General features: G+C 47.2%; 1 protein-coding gene across 1 annotated transcript in view; it reads right to left on the bottom strand.

The window, feature by feature from the left end:
• The window catches only part of POU2F3 (POU class 2 homeobox 3), an 88,003-nt gene that overhangs the window by 50,238 nt on the left and 12,353 nt on the right, over nt 1-25,412 (bottom strand). Inside the window, exon 3 of the mRNA XM_055548385.1 lies at nt 4,925-4,959. Coding sequence (XP_055404360.1) covers nt 4,925-4,959 — 35 coding nt within the window. The remainder of the gene's footprint in view (nt 1-4,924; nt 4,960-25,412) is intronic.

Raw genomic sequence — 25,412 nt, 5'->3', positions numbered from 1 at the left:
GACTGGAAGGGTGTCCCTCGGGCTCCTGAACTCACTGGCAGGGTGCTTAGCCCTTCCCCCCAACCCCCTCTTCTAGGCTAAATCTTCCATCCATGTTCTCCGTCTTCTGTCTCCTCTACTGCATCTCCCATCTCTCCCCAGGCCCACAGCCCCCCAAAGCCTCCCTCATCCCCCCAAAACTTCTATTCACACTGTCTCCATTTTTGGCCAACATCTCCATCTCTTCATCATCCCACTCCTTGGAAGGGAATTCTGTAGTCCTCATCTCCATCATATCCTAACCCCTCCTCCCCTCCCCCGCACCCCATAGCAACCTGGCATCTGTTCTCATCATGATGCCACGACGAGACCAGCACCATTCACCTCACTGCCAGACCATGGCCACTTCCCAGTTGGGGCTGTACAACATCTCTGTGCACTCTGATGCTATCTGTTGTCCCCGCCTTTGTGAAAATCTTTCCTTTGTGGGTGTGGTTCTCCATCCGTCCCTTTCACCACTCCTTCTTAGTCTCATTTATGGGTACCTGTTCATCAGCCTGTCCCTGACATGTTCCTTCTCTCCAGGTCTTCTCTGGATTCTCATCCCTGTCTGCACCACCTCCCAGGGTGACTTCACTCCTTCCTATCACTAGGATTAACACCATTCAATGGTGACTCCTCAATATGCATCCTGACCTGTCTGCTGGCTCTAGATCTGAGTTTCTCATTATGTATTGAGCACCTATAGACCATTATCTGCCCTTCTTCCTCCTCCTATCATCTGAACAAACTGGCTGGACCTCCAATCCTCTTGATCTCTGATCGCAGCCCCACTAATGTTTAGTATCCAAGCCAGAAACACAAGAATTGTGCCAGACCTTTCCCCTTCCTTTGCTGCCCATCTCCAATTTGTTGCCAAAATCCTCCTGATTGTATACCAGAAATCTCTCCCAAATTGGACTCTCTTTTGCCCTGGATTGGGAAGATCTCCTGGAGAAGGCAATGGCAACCCACTCCAGTACTCTTGCCTGGAAAATCCCATGGGCGGAGGAGTCTCGTAGGCTACAGTCCATGGGGTCTCAAAGAGTCGGACATGACTGAGTGACTTCACTTTCTTTCATGCTTGTTGACACAGGAATAACAATTGCAAATACCTATACAGTATATCGGAGAAGGCAATGGCACCCCACTCCAGTACTCTTGCCTGGAAAATCCCATGGATGGAGGAGCCTGGTAGGCTGTAGTCCATGGGGTCGCTAAGACTCAGACACGACTGAGTGACTTCCCTTTCACTTTTCACTTTCATGCATTGGAGAAGGAAATGGCAACCCACCCCAGTGTTCTTGCCTGGAGAATCCCAGGGACAGGGGAGCCTCGTGGGCTTCCATCTATGGGGTTGCACAGAGTCGGACACGACTGAGGCGACTTAGCAGCAGCAGCATACAGTATATATATATATATATATATATTCTAGACATTGTCAAAGAGGTACACTAACATACAACACTCACAACAGTTCTGTGAGCTAGGTACCAGTATTCTCCCCAGAGAAATACAGAAGTTGAAGAACTTGTACAAGGTCACAATGCCAGGCAGTGCAAAGCCCAGGACTCAAATGCAGGCCATCTGGCTCTCTGTCTGTGCTTAATCCCACTCCTTGGCATTGCCTACTTCCTCCTGCTTCAGCAGCATCCCGCTGGCCTCTCTCACATCAGTCCGTTCATCCTTCCTCCCTCCTCACCCATACCCCCTTCTGATACTCTTCCATTAAGTGAAACTAGTTTTGTTTGAAAAAGCCTAGTGGCTCCCTACTGTCCATGGGATAGATCCAAACTTCTTTGCTGGGCATTCAAAGTTCCACACAATCTGTCCAGTCTCATCTTCCACCATCACATCCCATGCTGACCTTCTCATAGTTTCCTTTTACATAGTGAGACTTTACTTTCACAGCAACAAGAATATTCTTGTTGCTCCTCTCTGCCAGTCAAATCCCATACTCTTCCCTTGTCACCCGCTTTGGACACCATCTCTATGGTGACATCCTTGTGCAGTATGTCAGAGCTCAACGCTCTTCTGTCTTAACAGAATTGCCTACAGAGTTTGTTGGCAATTTATCATCTTACAAATGACACCCTCTATCTAACCCTTAGGAATGATTAAGTATTCAAAGAATGAATGGTTAGCCCCAGATCTAGCCTGCTGGGTCCTTCTGTCTCTGCCCCTTAAATTTCAAAAAGATTCTTTTCTCTGGATCACACGAGATCATAAAGGCTGGAAAGATTTCATGTGACATTTTCTCTTCACTCTCTACAGCTCAGGGTAAAGAAATGGACACTCTCTTCCCTGTTTCTCTTCAAATTAAAACATGAAAGGAATGTGGAAGCATAACCAAACAGAATATGGCATGAGAAAATTGATGGGACCATAACATACAGACTGCAGGGGCTTTGGCGACCATGTTATGCAAGCATCTTTCTTTTATTCATGAAGACACTGAGGCCCAGAAAGGAGAGGATTGTGTACGTGCAACAGCATTGGCCGTCAGGACCTCGGACTCCCCGTCCAGGGATCTGGCCTTGTCCTGTTGCCTCCCAGCTCTGAATTAATCTTTCCGAGGGACTTAGGGGTGGCCCTGCTTCTGGGTCAGCTCACTATTATCTCCCAAACAGGCTCAGGCTGCTTTCCTGGGATCAGGAAGTTAACAGGCTCAGCATGAAACTTCCTGATGAGTAAACATCCCTTGTTCATGCAACCTCAAGATGGCAGGCAGTGTACCCAGAGCCTGGCTGCAATTCCCCATGGCACCAGCTGGCTTGGGGTCTTCCAACCAGAGCTTCACCAAAGGCGGCGGCTTAGCCTTTGCTTTCCGGCGTCCGCCAACCTTTCTCAGTATCAGACACAAAGACGACTCCTACACAGCACTGTTTCTTCCCCTCCCAGCTGCCTCCACCTCCCACTTCCTCCAGGTTAGTCACGGTGAGGTCACGCTCAGCTGCTGGCTCCCAGGCCTCTCCCTAAGGACGGTGTGCAGTTTCAGGGAGAGGGGAATTGAGGGACTGGGGAGGAGGGTGCTGCAAGGCATCATGGGAAAAATGAACTTAGGCGTCAAGGAGATGTGGGTTCAAGCCCTGGCTCTGCCAGTTAACCAATGTGCGTGAACTTTGGCAAATTACTTAACCTCTCAAACCCTTCCCCAAATCAGGTGGGGCTGCTTGGGAAGCGATTTCCTTACCAAGTAAGGTGAGAATAGTGAGGATCAAATAAGACGAAGTGCCAGAAGCTCCTTGCCTACTGGCTGAGGGTCTGCAAATGTTGGTTTACTTCCCTCGTCATGAAGCTCGAGGGTATCACTATCAATTTAGGGACCTGAGAAATTCTAGTGCCCACCTGCAGGTCCACAGGTGAGCTGGTGTGAGTGTGAGGGTGTGGGTGCTGGTATCTGATGGCATCTGAAAGGCAGAATGAGAAGGAGCCAGGTGGATTCTTAGGGAGGGTGTGGATGTGTGTGTTTGTGCACAGAGGTGAGTGCCAGTCTAAGTGTGTAAAGGAGCGTGACCAGCAGAGCCTCTCTTACTCCAAAATTCCCACCCCTCTAAAGAAAAGGTCTCTTGTGGGACTTCTCTGGTGGTCCAGTGATTAAGAATCCATGTTGCAATGCAGGGGATACGGGTTCGAACCGTGGTCAGGGAACTAAGATCCCACACGCCATGGAGCAGCTAACCCTCATGCTACAACTACTGAGCCCACACGCTCTGGAGCCTGTGTAACACAAATAGAGAAGCCTGTGCACCGAAAGAAAAAAAAAAAGGAAAAAATCTCTTGTGTTTGTTCTTGTCATTAATGAGAAATGCAGAAACCCTTCCCAGGGGAGGTGGGGATTGCCCTCCTCTCTGCCCTAATGAGGCTTATCCAAGAGAAGCAAACTCCAGTGAGGTCCTCCCCTGACAGAAACCCGGAAACTTTCTCCCAACTGGTGAGGAAACCTTATCCCTACAGAAGTTCAAAGGATCAGGGGCCTCTCGGTAGGCTGCTGGGACCAGAGGGGCTGCCCCCACCCTTGACCTAGTGCAAGGTTTTCCCCAGCTTCAAACAGATCAAACAGGCAGCCAAACCCACCAGGCCTGTGGAGCGGGCCACCTCCAGGCTGGGCTAGTGCCGCCGTCTTGGTGTGGATGGGCTACTCCCTGCGCATCTCATCCAAGGGACCGTGAGACGCCCTCATCCAAGGGCCACGAAGCTCAGAAAGAACAAGCAACAGGCCACAGCCCAACCACGGAGGGCTCCTTCAGGGTCACAGAATCCTCAGGCATATCCTCCATCCTCCTGCCCTGGAAACACACCTGGCCAAACTATCCCTTAGTTGAGAATCTGTCTCATCTTTTTTTTTTTTTTTTTTTTTAAATAAATACTTATTTATCTGGCTGAGCTGGGGCTTAGCTGGGGCACATAGGATCCTAGTTGAAGATCTGTAGTTGTAGCATGTGGGATCTAGTTCCTTGACCAGGGATGGAACCTGGGACTCCTGCATTGGGTACTCAGAGTCCTAGGCACTGGATCTTAGGCACCAGGGAAGTCCTTGTCTTATTTTTAAAGACGTTGAGAGAGAAGCTTATTCTACAGCCTCCTTCCTTTGGTAGCTCTTCCAGTGTTTGATAAAGCTCATTGGCTGCAAGTCCTTCCTCGTAGTTTACCTAGATGTGTCTTTAACTGAAGCCTACCCTTTTGTCTTCTTCCCAGGTGGCTTAGTGGTAAAGAATTTGCCTGCCAATTCAGGAGATGGGGGTTGCAAAAGCTCTTGAAATACCCCTACCAATCCTGAGAGTGATGAATCTACAAATAAACACCCTTGAACACTTCCCTTAATCTTCTTTGTGTCCCCACACTTGACATAGTATGAATGACCCCTAAAATTTATAGAATAAATTTTTCTTCTCAATGTCCTTACCTGCCTGTTGAAATCTAAGCCATTTCGATCATTTCCTGAAAAAGATAAAAAAAAAAAAAAAAAGAAAATATTAATAGCTAGCAAGAGTGGAAGAGACTGAAAGTTAAAGGGAAATAGGATGTCAGGATGAGCTTCTCTTTATTTTGAAAAAGTACACTTGCCTGCCCTGTGGCCATACTCTTCCTGTTTATTCTGTTTCCTGGGACAGTCTTTGAAAAATTTTTCCTCAAGAAGGGAGTAACCAGACAAGGAAAGGGGAGACTGACTTGTCCAAGGTCATCTAGAATCTAACTGGATTAGAACTTGCCATACCAGAATGCTTCTGCCGGATGTCCTCAGACAGAAGTTCTGACACAGGCTTTCTGGAAAAGCAAGGGATGACCAGCCATGGATCCTAAAGGAACTGCCCGAAGGCAAGAAGTCCCTCCACTATCCCAGCCCTCCAGGGTTGATGGGATCTAAGTCATGTCGGGTAGATGACTGCACCACTGTTTCTACCACCTGTCCCCCAACTTGCATTCTTTGTTTTATTCATCTTTTTCCCTTTATAGTAAATGTTCGGTTGAAAAATTAAAGGTATGCTTAATAGAAAAAAATTTTTGATATAGAAAAAGTAGCAGAAAAAAATCAGTTTGCAAAGAGCTACAATGACTATTTTTGTATATTTCATGACCTTTTTATGCTTGCTTTTCCTAATTGATATATACCACTCTACAGATTTTTACTCTTTTACGCTTTTTCTAGTGAGTATCATAAATCTTTCTCCTACACCATTAAGACACATCATAAATCTTTCTCCTATTCTTGCAAAGATAATTTTTAATGGCTACATAATATTCCATTTATGGACATATCAATATCTGCTTAAACATATACCTATTATTAGAAAAATGCTTAAGTTTCCTACTCATATACCTCCTCAGGGCAGGAGCTGCCAAACAATCTTCCTTTGAGCCCCATAGATAACTGGCTCTATAATGGCAAGAAAATGATGTTAAATGCCATACACCCAGAGCCTAGCACTGGGCTTAGTACATAACAGGAGTTCAAATTATATTGGTTGGGACTTCCCTGGTCATCCAGTGGTTAAGAATCTGCCTTACCAAGCAGGCGATGTGGGTTCAATCCCTGGTCAGGGATCCCACATGCATGGGATAACTAAGCCTGAGCCACAATAAAGATTCTACATATAGCCAATAATAAATAAATAAAATTAAAAAAAATTTTAAATCTTATATTTGTTGAATGAATGAATAAATGAACATGTGAATGAATTCAGACCTTTCAATTAGAAAATTCTTCTGCTTTCTCTCTACATAAAGTGAATTGAGTACAATTGTGAACTCTGTCCTCAACAACAGATTTGCCACAAATGCAGAGGGTTCACATCTGGCTTTGGCTTGGTCAGCCCTTAATAAAATGGCAGAATACAACTTAAATAATAAAAGAAATTCTCCAGAAAGTAAGAATGATAATCATTTAGTGTTGGGATGACAAAACTTACTAGAGGAAAAAAGAAAACCTGAACACAATGACATTATGTAATAATGTATATTCAGGTTTATCACATTCTGGTAATCCTCGACATATTTGAAACTTTTTCATTATTATTATATTTGTCATGGTGATCTGTGATCAACAATCTTTGATGTTGCAGGAGATCCAACCAGTCCATTCTGAAGGAGATCGGCCCTGGGATTTCTTTGGAAGGAATGATGCTAAAGCTGAAACTCCAGTACTTTGGCCACCTCATACGAAGAGTTGACTCATTGGAGAAGACTCTGATGCTGGGAGGGATTGGGGGCAGGAGGAAAAGGGGACGACAGAGGATGAGATGGCTGGATGGCATCACTGACTCGATGGACGTGAGTCTGAGTGAACTCCGGGAGCTGGTGATGGACAAGGGAGGCCTGGCGTGCTGCGATTCATGGGGTCGCAAAGAGTCGGACACGACTGAGCTACTGATCTGATCTGATCTGATTATACTATGACTTGCTGAAGGCTCAGATGATGGTTATCACTTTGTACCAACACAGTTATTTTTAATTAAAAAAAAAAATCTCCTTTCCATTGGTTCCTCAATAGCTTTGGAATGAAGTCCAAATTTCTTAGTATAACAAATAATTCCCCGTATGATCTGGTTTCTGCCTACCTTCCCTGCTCGGTCTTCCGCCTCTCATGATCTCACCTTCCTCCCTCCCAGGTACCCTGTGCTCCAGTCACATGGAAAGATCCACACGTCCAAACACGCCACACCCCTCCCATTTCCATGCCTCCATGCACTGTTCCCTTTTACAAAGTTGGTCCCCCTCCCCTCTCTACCAGCCCTATGGCACATGTCATGGAACTCCTTTTCTTGTCTGCATGTCTCTCTCTCCCTCTGGTCTATGAATTCCTTGAAAACCAGAATGATGACACCACTTTTGTCCTCAAAGACCACTGTAGTTCCTAACATTGGCCAGAGGCTCAAGAAGCACCTGATAGATGAATGAATGGGGTCCAAGAGAATCCTCTGGAGCTTTAACTGAAGCCCCCTTCCCTCTGCTCTGCTCTAAATGATAGATAAGCTTGGCCCTTGCCTGCCTGATTGCTTGTGAAGCATCCCCGAGAGCAGCTGGGCTGGCAAGATGACAGCAGAGGTTAAGGGCTATGGGATTCCGAGAAAGAGGAAATAGGTGAGACAGGAAGTCATCTCTGAACAGCAGTCCAATTTTGAGATTAAATAAGCTAATCTGAGAGGGGAGCTAAGATGGGAAGGGCCCAAGGACTGAAAATAGAGTGTGTGCAGAGGCTAGACTTAGAGATAAAATTGCTTTTGTATTAAAAAAAAAATTCTTTCATGACATTGTAAATGTAGCCTTGTAAGGGGGTAATTTTAAAATATGACCAAAGAACAAATTCATTCATTCCACAAAATACACTCTATATACCAAGCACTGTTCTAGGCACTTGAAATATCATGCTGGAAAACCAGATGAAGTCCCTGGCCACACAGAGCTTCTTTTCTAGTTGAAGAGACATAAAAGGAATAAGAAAACAAATACACAATTTCATTTAGAAAGAGTTACTATGGAAAGCAGTGGTAATGGTCAGGAGAAGAGTGTCAGAGGCTGTTCATGATCAGGGTGGTCTGGGAAGATCATTCTAGACAGAGGGATTGAGGCCTGTGTGAGGCAAGAACAGGCTTGCCTGTTGAGGAACAGTGATGAGACCAGTAGGGCTGGAGAGAAGGGGATGGGTGTGGCCCAGGGCAAGATGACGTGGCTCTGGAAGGCAGGTCATGCTGAAGACTTTGGCTTTCATGCCAAGGACGCTGGGAAGTGATCAGAGGGTTTTGAGCAGAGGACTTACATGAACTGACTTCAGTGCTTAAACCTGTGGTGATCAGGGACTTCCCTGGTGGTCCAGTAATTAAGACTCTATGCTCCAACTGCAGTGGGCATGGGTTCGATCCCTGGTTGGGGAAGATCCTGTATGTCATGTGGCATGGCCAAAAATGAATAAACCTGTGGTAATCAGCTGTAGGGATAAGCAAGGGGGAAGGGAGGCCATGCAGTGGGTCAGGTGAGAGAGGGCACTGCACAGGACAGAGGGCAGCCGTGGAGGTGGTTAGAAGGACTTGGATTTTGAACTGATACCTGACACAACCAGATATTTTAAAAATACACTTAGTTTGGCTGCACTGGGATGTTGCTGTGCACGGGCTCTCTCTAGCTGTGGCGAGCTGAGGCTATGCCAGTGGTGATACGTGGACTTCTCACCATGGTGCTTCCCTTGCCGTGGATCACAGGCTCTGGTTGTGGCATGTGGGCTCAGGAGTTGTGGCCCACGGGCTTAGTTGCTCTGGGGCAGATTCTAAACCACTGGATCGCCAGGAAAGTCCTGCCACATATTTTAGAGTCAGTGCTTTGTGTGTCTGTTTTCCACATGAAATTGTGAGCACCTAGAGGCCAGGGTTATTTCTTCTTACTCATTTTTGTACTCTGAGAGCCTTTAACAGCATTTGACACATAGTAGGAGCTGAATGAATGCATGTTTAACTGATCCAAATAACTAAGAAACTGCAACTGAAATGGATCTTCTATTCAGATCTAAGAAATCACGGGTCCCTCCACCTGCAGAAATCTGAACACATTCTATCATACAAGCTCTTGGAAGATGGCAGTCACTTGTAGGAAAAAACAAAGCAGGACAGACGCCCGGAAGGACCAGTGCATTATTTTTAGAGTTGGAAGGATACTGAAGTCCAGCCTCAGAGGGAAGCACCTTGTGGTGGTCACACAGCCTCAGAGGCTCAGATTTTCGGACTAAAGCTTGGATCTCTCAACTCCTATACTCATATAGTCTTCCCAATAAACTCACTGTGCCCAGAGTCCAACACAGAGGGAATCAAGTATTAGGCTATAATCAATAGTTTAGGCAAGTAAGCAGGATAGATGCTGATCAAATTGGAGGTGATTTAAAGCAGGAAGCAAAATTAATTCAGAAAGCTGGATGATATAATCAGGATTAGAAAATATTTTGGTTGATTCTAATAGAACTGGACATGAAACAACAGACCGGTTCCAAATAGGAAAAGGAGTATGTCAAAGCTGTATATTGTCACCCTGCTTATTTAAATAATATGCAGAGTACATCATGAGAAACGCTGAGCTGGAAGAAGCACAGGCTGGAATCAAGATTGCCAGGAAAAATATCAATAAGCTCAGATATGCAGATGACACCACCGTTATGGCAGACAGTGAAGAGGAACTAAACAGCCTCTTGATGAAAGTGAAAGAGGAGAGTGAAAAAGTTGGCTTACAGCTCAACATTCAGAAAACTAGATAATGGCATCTGGTCCCATCACTTCATGGGAAATAGATGGGGAAACAGTGTCAGACTTTATTTTTTGGGGCTCCAAAATCACTGCAGATGGTGACTGCAGCCATGAAATTAAAAGACGCTTACTCCTTGGAAGGAAAGTTATGACCAACCTAGATAGCATATTCAAAAGCAGAGACATTACTTTGCCAACAAAGGTCTGTCTAGTCAAGGCTATGGTTTTTCCAGTGGTCATGTATGGATGTGAGAGTTGGACTGTGAAGAAAGCTGAGCGCCAAAGAATTGATGCTTTTGATCTGTGGTGTTGGAGAATACTCTTGAGAGTCCGTTGGACTGCAAGGAGATCCAACCAGCCCATTCTGAAGGAAATCAGTCCTGGGTGTTCATTGGAAGGACTGATGCTAAAGCTGAAACTCCAATACTTTGGCCACCTGATGAGAAGAGTTGACTCATTGAAAAAGACTCTGATGCTGGGAGGGATTGGGGGCAGGAGGAGAAGGGGACGACAGAGGATGAGATGGCTGGATGGCATCACCGACTCGTTGGACCTGAGTTTGAGTGAACTCTGGGAGTTGGTGATGTACAGGGAGGCCTGGCGTGCTGTGATTCATGGGGTCACAAAGAGTGGGACATGACTGAGCAACTGAATTGAACTGAACTTAAACGGAATAGAAGGCAAAAACCAACAAGATAATATGTAACAGGAATAAATCTAAGCCTTATATTTAGGTTTAAAAAAGTCAACTGTATACATAAAAGATAGAGGAGGCTGAATTAAGAAATGATTAAGGTGGTAAGTGTTATGTTTAAATTTAATATTATATGTTTTTCCTGCCTTTAAGCCTATCTACATATGATCCAGTAATCTAACTCTGGGTATATATCCACAGGAAATGAAAACAGGATATCAAAGAGATAGCTTCACTCCCCTGTTCACCACAGGATTATTCACTATAGCCAAGTTAAGGAAACAGTTTCAGTTATAGCCCATCAGTGGATGAATGGGCAAAGAAAATGCCATATATATATATATATATATATATATGTGGTATGGTGGAATATTATTCAGCACCAAAAAGAAGGAAATTCTGCCATTTGCAGCTACATGGATTGACCTTGAGAGCATTATGCTAAGTGAAATCAGTCAGACTGAGAAAGGCAAGTAAATACTGCAAAGATCACTTATATGTGGAATCAAAAGAAAAAGAAGTCAAACTCAAACTTAAAAAAAAAGTCAGAGAGTGGAAAGTGGTTTACCAGACACTGGAGGGGTGGGGGGAATTGGGAAAAGTTGCTAAAAGGGTAAAAACTTTCAGCTATTGGAGGAGTCAAGTCTGAGGATCTAATGTATAACATGGTGGTGGTGGTGTTATTTAGTCGCTCAGTCGTGTCTTGACTCTTTGTGACCCCATGGACTGTAGCCCACCAGGCTCCTCTGTCCATGAAATTTCCCGTGCAAAAAAACTGGACAGGGTTGCCATTTCCTCCTCCAGGGGATCTTCCTGACCCACGGGTTGAACCCGTGTCTCTTGCATTTGCAGGCAGGTTCTTTACTGCTGAGCCACCAGGGAAGTCTATAACATGGTAGCTATAGTTAATAATACTGTACTGAACAATTAAAATTTGCTAAGAGAGTAGAATTTAAATGTTCTGTCTCATACATAAAACAGCAAAAATAGAGGTGATGGATGTGTTAATTAACTAGACTTGGGAATCCTTTCACCATATATACACGTACCAAATCACATGATATACACTGTAGACATCTTACAATTTTATTTACCAGTAACACTTCAATAAAGCTTAAACAAAAGACTCTGGGTTACGATGTGAAACCTCAAAGAGTTTTTTCAACAAAACCAATAACCAATCTCAAACTAAAACTATAGAAATAATCCAGCGAGTAACTACAGTGATTAAAAATTCATGGGTGCATAACTAAATATAACTGACCATCAAAATAACTATACTCCATATTTCACATTTTCAAAGAGACTCAACCTCCTAAAGAAATATAATACTGGATTGGCCAAAAAGTTCGTTACTGGGAAAAACCCAAATGAACTTTTTTGGCCAACCCAAAAGGAGTCGGACATGACTGAGTGACTTTCACTTCACTTCATTTCAATATATCTCTCCCATCCCAACTGAAAAAAAAAAAATGATTCCCATTTCTGTTTATTGGCAGACATGTTTGGAAATAAACAAACTGGGGTTCCCTGTGGGGAGGGGAAGAGAGAGGAAGCTGGTGTTCTTCCTGTGGAAAAGAAACTGGAAAAAAGGAGTATTTCAGTTGACTAAAGCCAATGCAGGAGATGTGGGTTCAATCCCTGGGTGGGGAAGATCCCCTGGAGGAGGAAAAGGCAACCCACTCCAGTATTCTCGCCTGGAAAATTCCATGGACAGAGAAGCCTGGTGGGCTACAGTACATGGGGCCACAAAGAGTCAGGCATGACTGAGCACACGTGCATGCACGCACAAAGCCCACATTGGCTGGAGTGTGCTACACGTGTGTGGTAACCTGTGTGTTAGCAGACATGCAGATTTGCAGATCTCTGCTGAGAGCATCAGGCCCAGTTCAGGGTACCATTTTCTAAAAGGGACCCTGATGAACTGGCTGTAGAGCATGAGGACCAAGAGTGGGGCCTCAAAGTCACATCTAATGAGGAAAGGATATCTAGCCTAGAGAAGAGGACACTTGCCCTTCAGTTCAGTTCAATTCAGTCACTCAGTCGTGTCCGACTCTTGCGACCCCATGAATCGCAGCACGCCAGGCCTCCCTCTCCATCACCAACTCCCGGAGTTCACTCAAACTCACGTCCAACGAGTCGGTGATGCCATCCAGCCATCTCATCCTCTGTCGTCCCCTTCTCCTCCTGCCCCCAATCCCTCCCAGCATCAGAGTCTTTTCCAATGAGTCAACTTTTTGCATGAGGTGGCCAAAGTACTGGAGTTTCAGCTTTAGCATCATTCTCTCCAAAGAAATCCCAGGGCTGATCTCCTTTAGAATAGACTGGTTGGATCTCCTTGCAGTCCAGGGGACTCTCAAGAGTCTTCTCCAACACCACAGTTCAAAAGCATCAGTTCTTTGGTGCTCAGCCTTCTTCACAGTCCAACTCTCACATCCATACATGACCACAGGAAAAACCATAGCCTTGACTAGATGGACCTTTGTTGGCAAAGTAATGTCTCTGCTTTTGAATATGCTATCTAGGTTGGTCATAACTTTTCTTCCAAGGAGTAAGCGTCTTTTAATTTCATGGCTGCAGTCACCATCTGCAGTGATTTTGGAGCCCAAACAAATAAAGATCAACCCTTGCCCTTAAATCAACCCTTCTTCCTAGGATGGCCACAAGAATTATGTGAGAGATTCATTTTGTTAAGTGTGATAACAGTACTGTGGTCAAGAAGGAAAATGTCTTTTATGGCTTAGAGACACACACTGCCATATTTAGGATTGAAATGTTTATAATGTCTATAGTTTGCAAGAAAATACTTCAGTGACAAGAATGGCAGAAACTTGATGGTTGTTGACAGTAGGCAATGAGTATATGGGGGCTCATCATTTTAGTGTCTACCTTCAGGTGTGTTTGAAATAAAAAGTTAAAAAGAAAATATTTCCCTCCCCAAATGGATGAAACAGATATGGCAAGATGCTAAGTTATTAAATCCAGGTGGTAGGTATATGGTTGTTCATTAAGCTGTTTCTTCTCTTTTCTATATATTTGAAGTTTTTCAAAATAAAACTTTTTAAAGTAATTCAATGAGGGAACATTTGAAAGCTCTACCTGGCCCAATGCCTGGTACATAGTATGTTCTTAGGTAAATGTCAGAGTACTTTTCTTTCTTCCCCAAATATTGGTTTGGATATGAAGCAGACTTAACCTGCAGCTCCTAAAACCCAGCTCCACAAGGGTCAGTGGGGGAGGCTGCCAGGAAGCAGGCTCACCTCAGGATAAGGAAGAATTGCGTCAAATGTGGAATTGTCCAGCAGTGAAACCCATGGTTTCATGTCAACAGAGCTCAAGCAGAGGCTGCTTATTTCAGAGATGTTATAGAAGTGGTTTTTTAATTGAGGGGCTCAGATGGTAAAGAACCTGTCTGCTGTGCGGGAGAACCAGATTCAATCCCTGGGCCGGGAAGATCCCCTGGAGAAGGGAATGGCTACCCACTCCAGTATTCTTGGCTGGAGAATTCCATGGACAGAGGAGCCTGGTGGGCTACAATCCATGGGGTCACAAAGAGTTGGACACAACTGAGTACACACGTATAGTCAGCGACGAAAAGAGGGTAAAAGGCATCTCGAATCGGTGGGGAACACCAGGGTTCTGGATAGAGTCTCCTTAGACCAGGATGGAGTAATACTCAACAGAGTTCCAGTGAGAAAGGTCAAGGATCTGTCTATAGGAGGAACACAGGGGGCAAGGCAACTTCCATCTCTGTCTCTCCTCCCCGGCATCTGGTGAACACCAGGTCAGCAGTCCCAGACACCTGCAAAGACCCCTGTCGAGACGGAGACAGGAGGAGCTGGCCAGTCCTCCGCGTTCCCACCTCCGAGCCGCAGTGCTGTTGGCCCGCTGATTTGCATGCTTTGGCAGCACTGGGGTGAGAGCTTGCCTGGGGAGCAATTCTCTGGGTAAGGGAGGTGGAAGCACAGGAGTGGAGAACTGTTCCAGCAGGATTTTTCACTCTTGCCTGATAAACACACAGGGAGCGTTCTGCAAGGAGGCTGAAACGTTCCCATTTCTGGGCTGCTTCTCTTCTCACCAGCTCCATTCCCAGGTAAACCCAGTAAGACTTCCCCTGTCACTTTATGACTACTTGACAATGTATTGGCACTTCCTGGGATAGCAATGATTAAAATAACCAGCACCTTTGGAGGCCCTCCTGGGCAGGTAGCCACCAGAGCAAACCAAGAGACTTCCCAGTGAAGTCATTCTAACCAGTCAAAACAGTTTTTCCCAGGACCCCACAGACACCAAGCCTACCTTTTTTGTTACTTGAGATTCCTCCAAGGAACTGGGCACTGTGGCCTAATGGCCAGAGTTCTGTACAGAGAACACACGGTAAACTGAGCCCAAGGGTTACTTCAAAGGCTATTTTCTGCTGGACTTTGGGCAAGTTGCTTGATCTCTGTAGCCTTCAATTTCCCTTACATACTAAAACCAAAACTTCTGTCTGTATTCATGCCACTTTCTTCATGGGAGCAAAGAAATGCCTTGGCGTTTCTCAGTTTCAAAGGAAACTGAGGCTGGCCCCTGAAGGCACCTGAAGAACAGGACCCAGGAGGACCTTGATGGGCTGGGGGAAGAATGCTGGCTTACGGGATGGGAGATCAGAGCTGCAGTTCTCCACCGGCTGAATGTTCTCAGCTGTGGATAGCAGGTGCAAAGGTGCAGCGAGGGAGACATGCCCTGGGCAGACATCACTGATGACCCGCTGTACTCACTTCCTTCTCCTAAACTCAGTGCATAGCGACCACCAGCGATGATCAGAAGTGGCTCTCCTGAAGAAACCCACTTGCTACCCCAGGACAGGAAGATCTTCCAGGGTCCCTCCAGCTCTATCTGTAGATTTTCATGATTTAAAGCTTCTTCTCTAGAATGGCAGAGTAAACCCAACTGGTGTCACCAAGGGCTTCCTTGCGACATGGCCTGTGAGTGTCCCAGAGACTTTCTCCACCTATGCCATTGTACAAAGCCTTGCTCTCCAGGCCCTTCTCACAGATGTCAGGGGCATGGGTCCGGGTGACCATGGACAGAGGGTGCCCACTCATCCACCTTTGCTAAAACGGAGGCCCAGCCTCCTCTGGCTTCCCTTTATAATTTGTTGTCATTCTTTGATATATGAAAGGCTCCTCCCCAAGGTCTTCTAATTTTTTAGGAAATAGAATTCTCATTTCCTCTCAGTCTGAGCTATAGAGGGGACTCCTGGGACCCCCACTTTCTGCTGGCCACACACTGAGGCCCAAAGTGGGCAGCATGATCAGAGGAGCTAAAGGTGCATGCAGGCAGATGCATCAGGTTCCCGTAAAAAGAGACTAGGGACTCAGGCCCTGGCCTGGAATGGGGTCAAAGGGCCAGGTTCCCCAGCCCAGTCTCCACTCATCATCCCTTGACCCTGGAAAACAATAAAAATCCAACTTGAAAGGAAAAACTCTGTTAAGGCAACCCAGGGTTCTGGGCACAGATCAGAGAAGTGTCTTGGCTGCTGTTTTTCTATCAGCATGTTCTTGTGCTGAACGGGATCACACAGATGCCCGGTGCTGCACTCACCACTGACAGGTGAGGAAACTGAGTCCCAGACAGGATGAGTGATGAGCGAAAGCCACACAGGTAAAGCAGGCAAAGCAGGAACAGAACTCCAGCTCCGACGCTTGAGCTTGCCTTCTGACCACAGTCAAGGGGTTCCCTAAAGGTCTCCTCCAGACCAGCCCCCAGCCTACTCCACCCCGAGTCCTGAGAGAGGAAGAGGTTTAAGGTTGGTAAGAGACGCTGCATAGACGCAGCGGGGCTCTGGGCTTCACACAGGCACACAGATGTCCTTTGCGTGGCTCCGAGGGGCACGTGTGCGGTGGGAAAGCTTAGACAGAAGATGCTATCTCACATTTGTAGAACAACTCGCACTTCCTTCAGCTGCCACAGATATACTCCGGCCTCACAACTCGTTTTACAGATAAGGAAACTGAGGCTGGGTCACGGAGCCAAACCTGGAGGGAGGGAAATCTGATCTCTCAGCTCTGCAGGCAGGGCCCGTGGGCTGGCCAACAAGCATGGGTCTTGGGGACTTGAGCTGGGTTTGTTCCTTTCTGGGCAGTACACTTTCGTTTCCCATCCTTAAGAGAGCCTCGCCTGCCTGTGAGGTCTACAGGGCCAGGGATTCCAGAACTCCTACTTCACCAGTGAAGAAACCTGAGGCTCAGAGATAGCGAGGCCTGTCAATGTCCTCTGGAACCAGACACCATGCCCTTGCGCTCACCCTGTGTCATGCCTCTTCCTCCCCTTCTGGGGCCCCTGTTCCAAGCGTTGGAGCGGCCACTTCTGAGGGACAGATGATGGGGAGAGATGAGGCTTTGTCCAAAGAAACAATAAAAAAACGAAGGACAGAGGACTACCTCTAGGGTAGGGAAAGACTTCTAAAGAAACAGGGATCTCAATCCTCTGCTGTGACCTTGGGAAAGTCATTCCCCTCTTTCTGACCCCAGTCTCTTTCCCCATAAAATACGAGAATAGAACTAGACCAGAGAATTTTCAAACATTTTGGCAAGAGAACTCTGTTTTCAAATAACAGGGATTAATTAATAGTTGGCATTTATTGAGCATTTACTATGCACCAAGCTTTGTATTAAACATTTTATATACAGGACAGCATTTAATCCTCATCATCACCCCATGAGTAGGTGCTCTTATTATCCCATTTCACAGATGAGGAAAACTGAGGCTCAGAGAGGCTAATCAACCTGGCCCAGGGTTACTGGTTAGTAACTTGTCAAGTAGAAACTCAAGCCCACCTCTGTCCACCAGCCAAGACTGACGACACCACAGTTTTTGTACTATCTACTCCAAATGAAAACAAAAAGTGGAATTGTTGCAGAAACCTGAGAAGGAAAAAAGACCTTTAGAGTTCCAGAACTATAAATGTCTTCTAGTTTTTTCACTTTCAAGCACTGGAGAATGAAATGGCAACCCACTCCAGTGTTCTTGCCTGGAGAATCCCAGGGACGGGGGAGCCTGGTGGGCTGCCGTCTCTGGGGTCTCACAGAGTTGGACACGACTGAAGGGACTTGGCAGCAGCAGCAGCAGCAGTCTCCTTGAATCTGTCGCATCTCTAAGCACTGGGTGTGGGGAGGAGGGGTCTTGGCACTAGTTCTTTCGCCTCCTTCCAGCCATTTCTGGATTGCCTTATGTGAGTTTGTTTGAGGGCCCTCCGTTGACGTATGCTTCCCATTCCCAAGCACGGGTGGCTGTGGCAGTGTGTGGGCCACGAGTGAATGGTTCACAGGCAGGTCCATTCAGGAAACAGCCCATATGCCTAACAGAGGGTCCCTCAACTGGGTCACTGCTCCATCGTGTGGACAGTGTGTCTTTCTGATCCTAACACTGGCAAATAGCATTCCTGTATTGCATTAGTGTATGGCAGGCTCCGCTCTAGGGGCTTCCCTGTTAGCTCAGTTGGTGAAGAATCCATCTGCAATGCAGGAGACCCCAGTTCAATTCCTGGGTCAGGAAGATCTGCTGGAGAAGGGATAGGCTACCCACTCTAGTATTCTTGGGTTTCCCTTGTGGCTCAGCTGGTAAAGAACTGTTTGCAATGTGGAAGACCTGGGTTCGATCCCTGGGTTGGGAAGATCCCCTGGAGAAGGGAAAGGCTACCCACTCCAGTATTCTGGCCTAGAGAATTCCATGGACTGTATAGTCCATGGGGTTGCAAAGAGCCAGACACGCCTGAGCAACTTTCACTCACTCAAGCTCTACTCTAAGTGCTTTACAGATGTTGGCCTATTCAGTCTTCACTGCAACCCTATGAGACCCATCTTTACTATTACCCCCGTTTTACAGTCTAGGAAACTGAGCTGAGACATTAACCAGCTCAAGGTCCTATAACTAGTAAGTAGAGAAGCTGGGATTCAAATACAGACTCTGGCTCCAAAGTCACTGCATTTATGGCCTGCACCTTGGTAAGCTGGGGGACAGGGCTGCCGTTCCTAACACATTAGAGGAACCAGGGGTGCAGCAACCCACATCTTACAAATAACAACCGGTGAGCACATAGGATCATCATGTGCTCACAGACTTCAGCATCTTAGAACCGGAAGTGATCTCAGAGACCCTCAAGTTCAGATCCTTCGTCCAATGCACAGACTCAGGGCCTGGAGACAGAGGTGATTTTTTGGCACAGGTTCATGGCAGAGATGACTCCAGAATGCCTGTCTCCTCACATCTCCTCAGCCGGACAAGGAGGTGCAGACTGCTTCTCCAGTTTCACTGATACAAAAACTGAGATGACCAATCTGTTGTCAGCAGAGGGTGGCAGGCCTGAGCCCAGAACTAGAACTCATTAACTCACTCAATGGTTTTTAAGAATCCAAGCATCTTTTAGGACCCTGGGAGGTAAACTGAGTCTGGGACAGGAGGGGAATAAAGACCTAGCTGTTTCTCCTGGGAGGCCGAGGCCACAAATACCCGGCCCAGACAACCACCCTCAGCCTCCAGGGGCCTGTGGAGACAGGGTGAGGGGACAGAGACAGGGGTGGGAGAGGCCAGCCCAGAGCAGCCACCTCCCTTTGATATCTTGGAGCCCTGAGCAGACGTTTCCCAGCTGGCTTAACCCCTTTTGTCCGCGCTTCCCTCCTCAAGAAAACCTTAATCACCCTCATTTGAATTTCAAATAACCTCTCCCCTCTCCCCCTTCTGGCCCCAACAGGCTTTGAGGCAGGGATATGGAAATCCACCCTGCAGTATGGAAATCATTGCCCTATGCAAATCAGGCACCAGTCCCCATCGTCATGGCAACCATTGGGTTTCCTCTCCTTTGGGTGACACCTCTCTGGGCTCCCCCGCTTAGATTTTTTTGTTCCTCTCCCCAGTCCAAGTAGGTGGGGTGGGCAAGCCCCCTGCCTACCAAGTAGGCCTCACTGCAGCCACCACAGGTAAGTGGGGTGCCCCTCGCTGAGGTGCCCAAAGGGTCCCAGACCTACCAGGCCACCTGCCTGCTTCTCTAGTGCAAATCTGGACCCTGCACACCCAAGCGAGGCCCACTGCTGTTTTTTTCCCCAGGTTGGCCTAATTTAAGGATGGGCTGGGTGGTGAAAGTTCTGGAGCCTGGAGGACACAGCGATGCTCCTAGAGGGGGTGACAGGAGAGGACAGACCTGGGGGGTTTCGGCCATGCATCTCCAGCGGTAGGAGATGGAAAGCAGGGCATATGTAAAATGCCATGCAAATTAACACCTATTATTTTTTGAGTCAACAGCATTACTACTTTTTTGGCAGATGCCCGCAGCTCTGTTTCCCACGTTCCTGGCTTGGCACAAAGGCCTGCCGTCTCTGAGACTCCCAGGGCCCTGCTGTTACCCCAGTCGTGCATGCTAAGTCACTTCAGTTGTGTCCGACTCTGTGTGACCTCATGGACTGCAGCCCGTCAGGCTCCTCTGTCCATGGGATTCTCCAGGCAAGAATACTGGAGCAGGTTGCCATGCCCTCCTCCAGGGGATCTTCCTGAAGCAGGGCTGGAACCTGGGTCTCCTGCATTGGCAGGCAGATTCTTTACTGTCTGAGCCACTAGGGAAGGCCTCAAGCCCTCAGACTTTACTCTAATTTGGCTGCTCATTTCTCTGCAGATTCCTTTTCCACTTGCTGAGCACTTTTGCACACCAGGTGTTCACTGCCTTAATTGATTCTTGAGGAGCAAAGAAGCACCAAGAGACGAAAAGAATCTACTCACAGCTTGAGAAGTGAGGCTGCAGTTTAGGTGCCTTAATGCAGGGATCCAACCCAGAAGCTACAGTGTTGAGTTGAGCCTTTGGACACTGCTCAGGAGTGTGTGTGTGTCTGTGGTGTCATTCCACCCCTGACAGCACAGGACTGCCTGGGCCTACCTCCCCTGCTGGATCTCCCTATCACTGCCCCCACAACACCCACAGTGGGAGCAGGAGGGATGCTCAGAAGCCCATAAGATATATCCATTGCCCATGGGAGGCCAAAGGAAACGGGCATTCTTGGACACATCCTTATCCTCTAAGGCACCTCCAAATGTGGCCCACAACCAGGCTGGTCTGACTTGTTCACTGAAGTCTGAGACCAGATGCACCCAAACACAGAGAGTCAGAATTTAGAAATGCTCGCAGCACCCTGAGCACATGATTAGTGAGCACTCTCTGTGGATGTGGTGTAGACCAGCTTGGGTCCTATTGAATGTGTACGGTGGGTATAAGCTGCATTACCAGTCATGGATGGTGGGACTGCAGACTGGTCTGTGACTGACCGGAAATAAAATGACTGGTCCTGCAACCCACATTATTTAAGAAGCGGTGCCCTAAGGAATGACCACTGATGAAACCAGGATGACAAAAGACTACATACTGACAGCCCCCCACGTGGCCACCTCACTTTACTCCCTCTTAGATCAAAGAGAAAAGGAGGTCCAAGCGCTTCAGGGCTGCTTGGGCAGGGAGAGGGGTACATCCTTCAAGGGACCCCAGAAAGGAAGAGGGAGAGGTGCCCGGCAGGACTGGCCCAGCCACCTATCATCTGAGCAGCATGGTCCTGCCCTGTAGGGTTGGATTTGGGACTAGATGGTGAGAAAGTGTCTGTGAGCTGTGCAGCACAGGTGTGAGCTGCTGGAGTAGCTGTTTTATTTGCTGAGGTTCTCTGTGTGCTGGAGGCAGATACCTCCCGACACCACAGGCTGCTCTCCTGAGGTCTCCAGCACACATGGCCACAGTAGGAAGCCTGGATGGTGAAAGAGTACCTCCTAATCTCCCGGCCACAGAAACTGGCAACACGGTGAGACGGAAGCCACTTGTGGAAGGCCAGAACAAGAGGCATGGGGCTTTTACTGCAGCAAGAGGGTCATAGGCAAGAGATAAGGACTTTCAGACCCTGAGAACTGCATCCAGTAAGGACAGGTGGCCAAGAGAAATGATGGGGTTAGCTTTTCTTAAGGATGGATGATAAATGGGAAAACAGCTCTAAGAACAACAGATTCTTTCTTTTTCCAGGGACAGATTTGAAACATCTGCAAAGGAAGAGTGAAGCATGAATGAGATTCCCTCTCAGAATCCTGGCCTCCCCAGGAATTTGTCAGTTCCCCCTGGACATCTGCAGGGGCCGTGACTTCCTTTTTCTCCTCCAGAGAGGTAAGGGACAGAGTAGGTTCAGACTAAGGCACGGGACCAGAGTCTCTGGGCTTGAGTCCTAGAGCCCACCTGGCCCATTCCCTTCACTTTATTCCTGCAGCCAGCCCTCTCCTCCCCATATTGTGACAAGCAAACTCAGGTCTAGGGCACCAGCAGACTGGTCCCACACTGCTAAGTGACAGAGCTTTCTTTATCTTGTCTCCTGAATGTTTCCGATAATTATCAACCTAATGATGGATTATATTTGTATGGTGACAGACACTTTGCAAAGTGCTTTCACACCTACTCTTGTCATTTAATCATAAAAGGCGTGCATGTGAGTGTGTGTGTATTTACCCCCATGCCTCATTAGGAAGAGCTATCAAGAGGAGACTCTTGCGCACCTTCCTCCAAGTCTCACCTCACCCCAGGTACTTCCTAGACCCCGGCTGTCCTCTGTGTCATTGAAAGAACAGTTTTATAGCATAAACATTTGGGTTAAAAATCATACACATCTCCAGAGTCTTCTGCCTGTTTCTGCCTGGAAGTGCATCTCTTGGTTGCAATAAGCTGTAGTTTCTTTATCCTCAGACTTTTTCTTGGGGACGCAGTAGGGTGGAGACAGTGAGGTCCCAGGAATAAACAAATTGAGATGGGATTTCTCATCCTGAATCAGTTCCTCATTCTTTCTTTGGGCTTTTATGAGAATCACTAACCTCTCCAGGCTCCCCTATATAATTGTGTCCATTGCTTCTTAAAACCATGCAGAAAGCTGCCAGATTTAACATAACTAATGAGAACCAGCAGTGGCCACAGGACTAGAAAAGTTCCGTTTTCATTCCAATCCCAAAGAATGTTCAAACTACCGCACAATTGCACTCATCTCACACGCTAGTAAAGTAATGCTCAAAATTCTCCAAGCCAGGCTTCAACAGTACATGAACCAGGAAATTCCAGATGTTCAAGCTGGATTTAGAAAAGGCAGAGGAACCAGAGATCAAATTGCCAACATCTCTTGGATCATCGAAAAAGCAAGAGAGTTCCAGAAAAACATCTGCTTCTGCTTTATTGACTATGTCAAAGCCTTTGACTGTGTGGATCACAACAAACTGTGGAAAATTCTTCAAGTGATGGGAATACCAGACCACCTGACCTGCCTCCTGAGAAATCTGTATGCAGGTCAGGAAGCAACAGTTAGAACAGGACATGGAACAACAGACTGGTTCAAAATTGGGAAAGGAGTATGTCAGGGCTGTGTATTGTCACCCTGCTTATTTAACTTCTATGCAGAGTACATCATGTGAAATGCCAGGCTGGATGAAGCACAAGCTGGAATCAAGATTGCCGGGAGAAATATCAATAACCTCAGATATGCAGATGACACCACCCTTATGGCAGAAAGCTAAGAAGAACTAAAGAGCCTCTTGATGAAAGTGAAAGAGGAGAGTGAAAAAGTTGGCTTAAAACTCAACATTCAGAAAACTAAGATCATGGCATCTGGTCCCATCACTTCAGGGCAAATAGATGGGGAAACAGTGGAAACAGTGAAAGATTTTATTTTGGGGGGCTCCAAAATCACTGCAGATGGTGACTGCAGCCATGAAATTAAAAGACGCTTGCTCCTTCGAAGGAAAGCTATGATCAACCTAGACAGCATATTAAAAAGCAGAGACATTACTTTGCCGACAAATGTCCATCTAGTCAAAGCTATGGTTTTTCGGGTAGTTACATATGGATGTGAGAGCTGGACTATAAAGAAAGCTCAGCGGAAAAGAATTGATGCTTTTGAACTGTGGTGTTTGAGAAGACTCTTGAGAGTCTCTCAGACAGCAAGGAGATCCAACCAGTCTATCCTAAAGGAAATCAATCCTGAATATTCATTGGAAGGACTGATGCTGAAGCTGAAACGCCAATAATTTGGCTACCTGATGTGAAGAACTGACTCACTCTAAAGACCCTGATGCTGGGAAAGATTGAAGGCGGGAGGAGAAGGGGTTTACAGAGGATGAGCTGGTTGGATGGCATCACCGACTCGATGGACATGAGTTTGAGTAAGCTCCGGGAGTTGGTGCTGGACAGGGAAGCCTGGCCTGCTGCAGTCCATGGGGTCTCAAAGAGTTGGACACGACTGAGCGACTGAACTGAACTGAATGCGAACCTACTGTACAGCACAGGGAACTTTACTCAGTGCTCTGTGGTGACCTGAATGGGAGAGAAATCCAAGAAAGAGGGGATATATGTACGTGTATAGCTCACTCACTTGGCGGAACAGCAGAAACGAACACAACATTGTAAAGCAGCGATACTCCGGTACAAATTAATTATTAAAAAAAAGTTCCCAGATTTAAGTGAGGAGAGATTTCCTGCAAAGGGACCCCACACAGCTAACTTGCCTGGCTGGTCCTTCTGGAGAATGTGACACAGTGAGCAGTTTCATCTCACAGATAAGTGAAGCAGAGAAGGGCAACAGGAAGGCATGACTGATGAAATCCAGTCCCTGCTCCCTTTACTTCCTGTCCGCCTTCTCCTCCCCGTGGGCTCCCCTCATGGAGTCCTTCCTTTCCAGATCTCTGAGCAGGACGGAGTGCCGAGGCATCTGCTCCACTGACATCTGGGTCTGCAATCCCCTCACCCCACGGATGACAGCTGAGCCTGCCGACTGCGAGGAGCTGGGGCCGGTACGTTGGTAAGGCTGGATGAGAGAAGAGAGGAGACACTTCTTTCTGAGGCCAGATCCTCACCCTCCACACTTCACCAAAGGGAGTGAGTGGACCCCAGCTCTTTCTCTCTCTTTCCCAGCAAGCGCCTTTTGGCAGCAGACAAGGCTTCCGCCTCTTGGAAGAGACTGCCCCCCCAACCCCCGGCAGGGGCTTGGCTCCCCTCTGGCCCCTTTGGCTGGAGCCACCCGCCGTCGTTTTAGCATCTCTCTGATGCCGCCACTCTCTTGTGTCATCTGTCCCTTGTTCCCCGTGAAGGTCTCATGTCTTCCCACCACCTTCTTTAGGTGAAAAGTCAGTAGAAAGAGAGCCGCAACTACTGAGCCCACAAGCCGCTACTACTGAAGTCTGCACGCCCTAGAGCCTGTGCTTTGCAACAAGAGAAGCCACCATGATGAGAAGCCCACACATCACAACTAGAGAGTGGCCCTCGCTCTCCATAACCAGGGAAAAGCCTGTGCAGCAACGAAGACCCAGCACAGCCAAAAACAAATAAGTAAATAAAATTATTTTTTTAAAAAAAGGTCACTAGAAAGACCCAGATTTAATTATGTCAATTGCTAGATTCAGAATCTTGGGGAAATTTGCTAACCAGCCTCAATATCCCCATCGGCAAAGTGGGATGGTGCCATCTAGCTGCATAGAACTGTTGTAAAGACCAAATACTTTGTTCAAAAGCACTCCTGGCAGACACAAGTTGGCCCTGTTACCCACTGCACCTTGAAGTCCTGGAGAAAAGCTCCTTGAAGACAGGGACTGTTTCTTCATCTTTCTGAACCCAGGTTCTGACACAAGGGGACCTGCAAGCGAGGTCAGAGGAGAGATCGGAGCCTGAATTCAGCCAGGCAGCTGGAGGAGTCAGAGGAGAGTGGGCTGAGAGGGGATGTAGGGGCTGAGGCAGGTGATGGGGTGGACAGGCAGCTCGGGCCTGAGGAGGCCCACACACAAACACACCACGTGGGTGTGCGAACCGATGAATGAGATTTTTGAAAAGCAGAGCTGCGTACACATCTTTAAAAATCCAGCCCTTAAAGATTATCCAGCCCCAAACCCTCCTTTGTTGTCGTTATTTAGTTGCTCAGTCATGTCCGACTCTTTGCAACTCTATGGAC

The sequence above is a fragment of the Bubalus kerabau genome, chromosome 15 (assembly GCF_029407905.1).
Source record: "Bubalus kerabau isolate K-KA32 ecotype Philippines breed swamp buffalo chromosome 15, PCC_UOA_SB_1v2, whole genome shotgun sequence".
NCBI classification, from domain to species: Eukaryota; Metazoa; Chordata; class Mammalia; order Artiodactyla; family Bovidae; genus Bubalus; species Bubalus kerabau.
The sequence above is the reverse complement of the archived record's forward strand: the minus strand, read 5'-3'. Positions and strand labels throughout refer to the sequence as shown.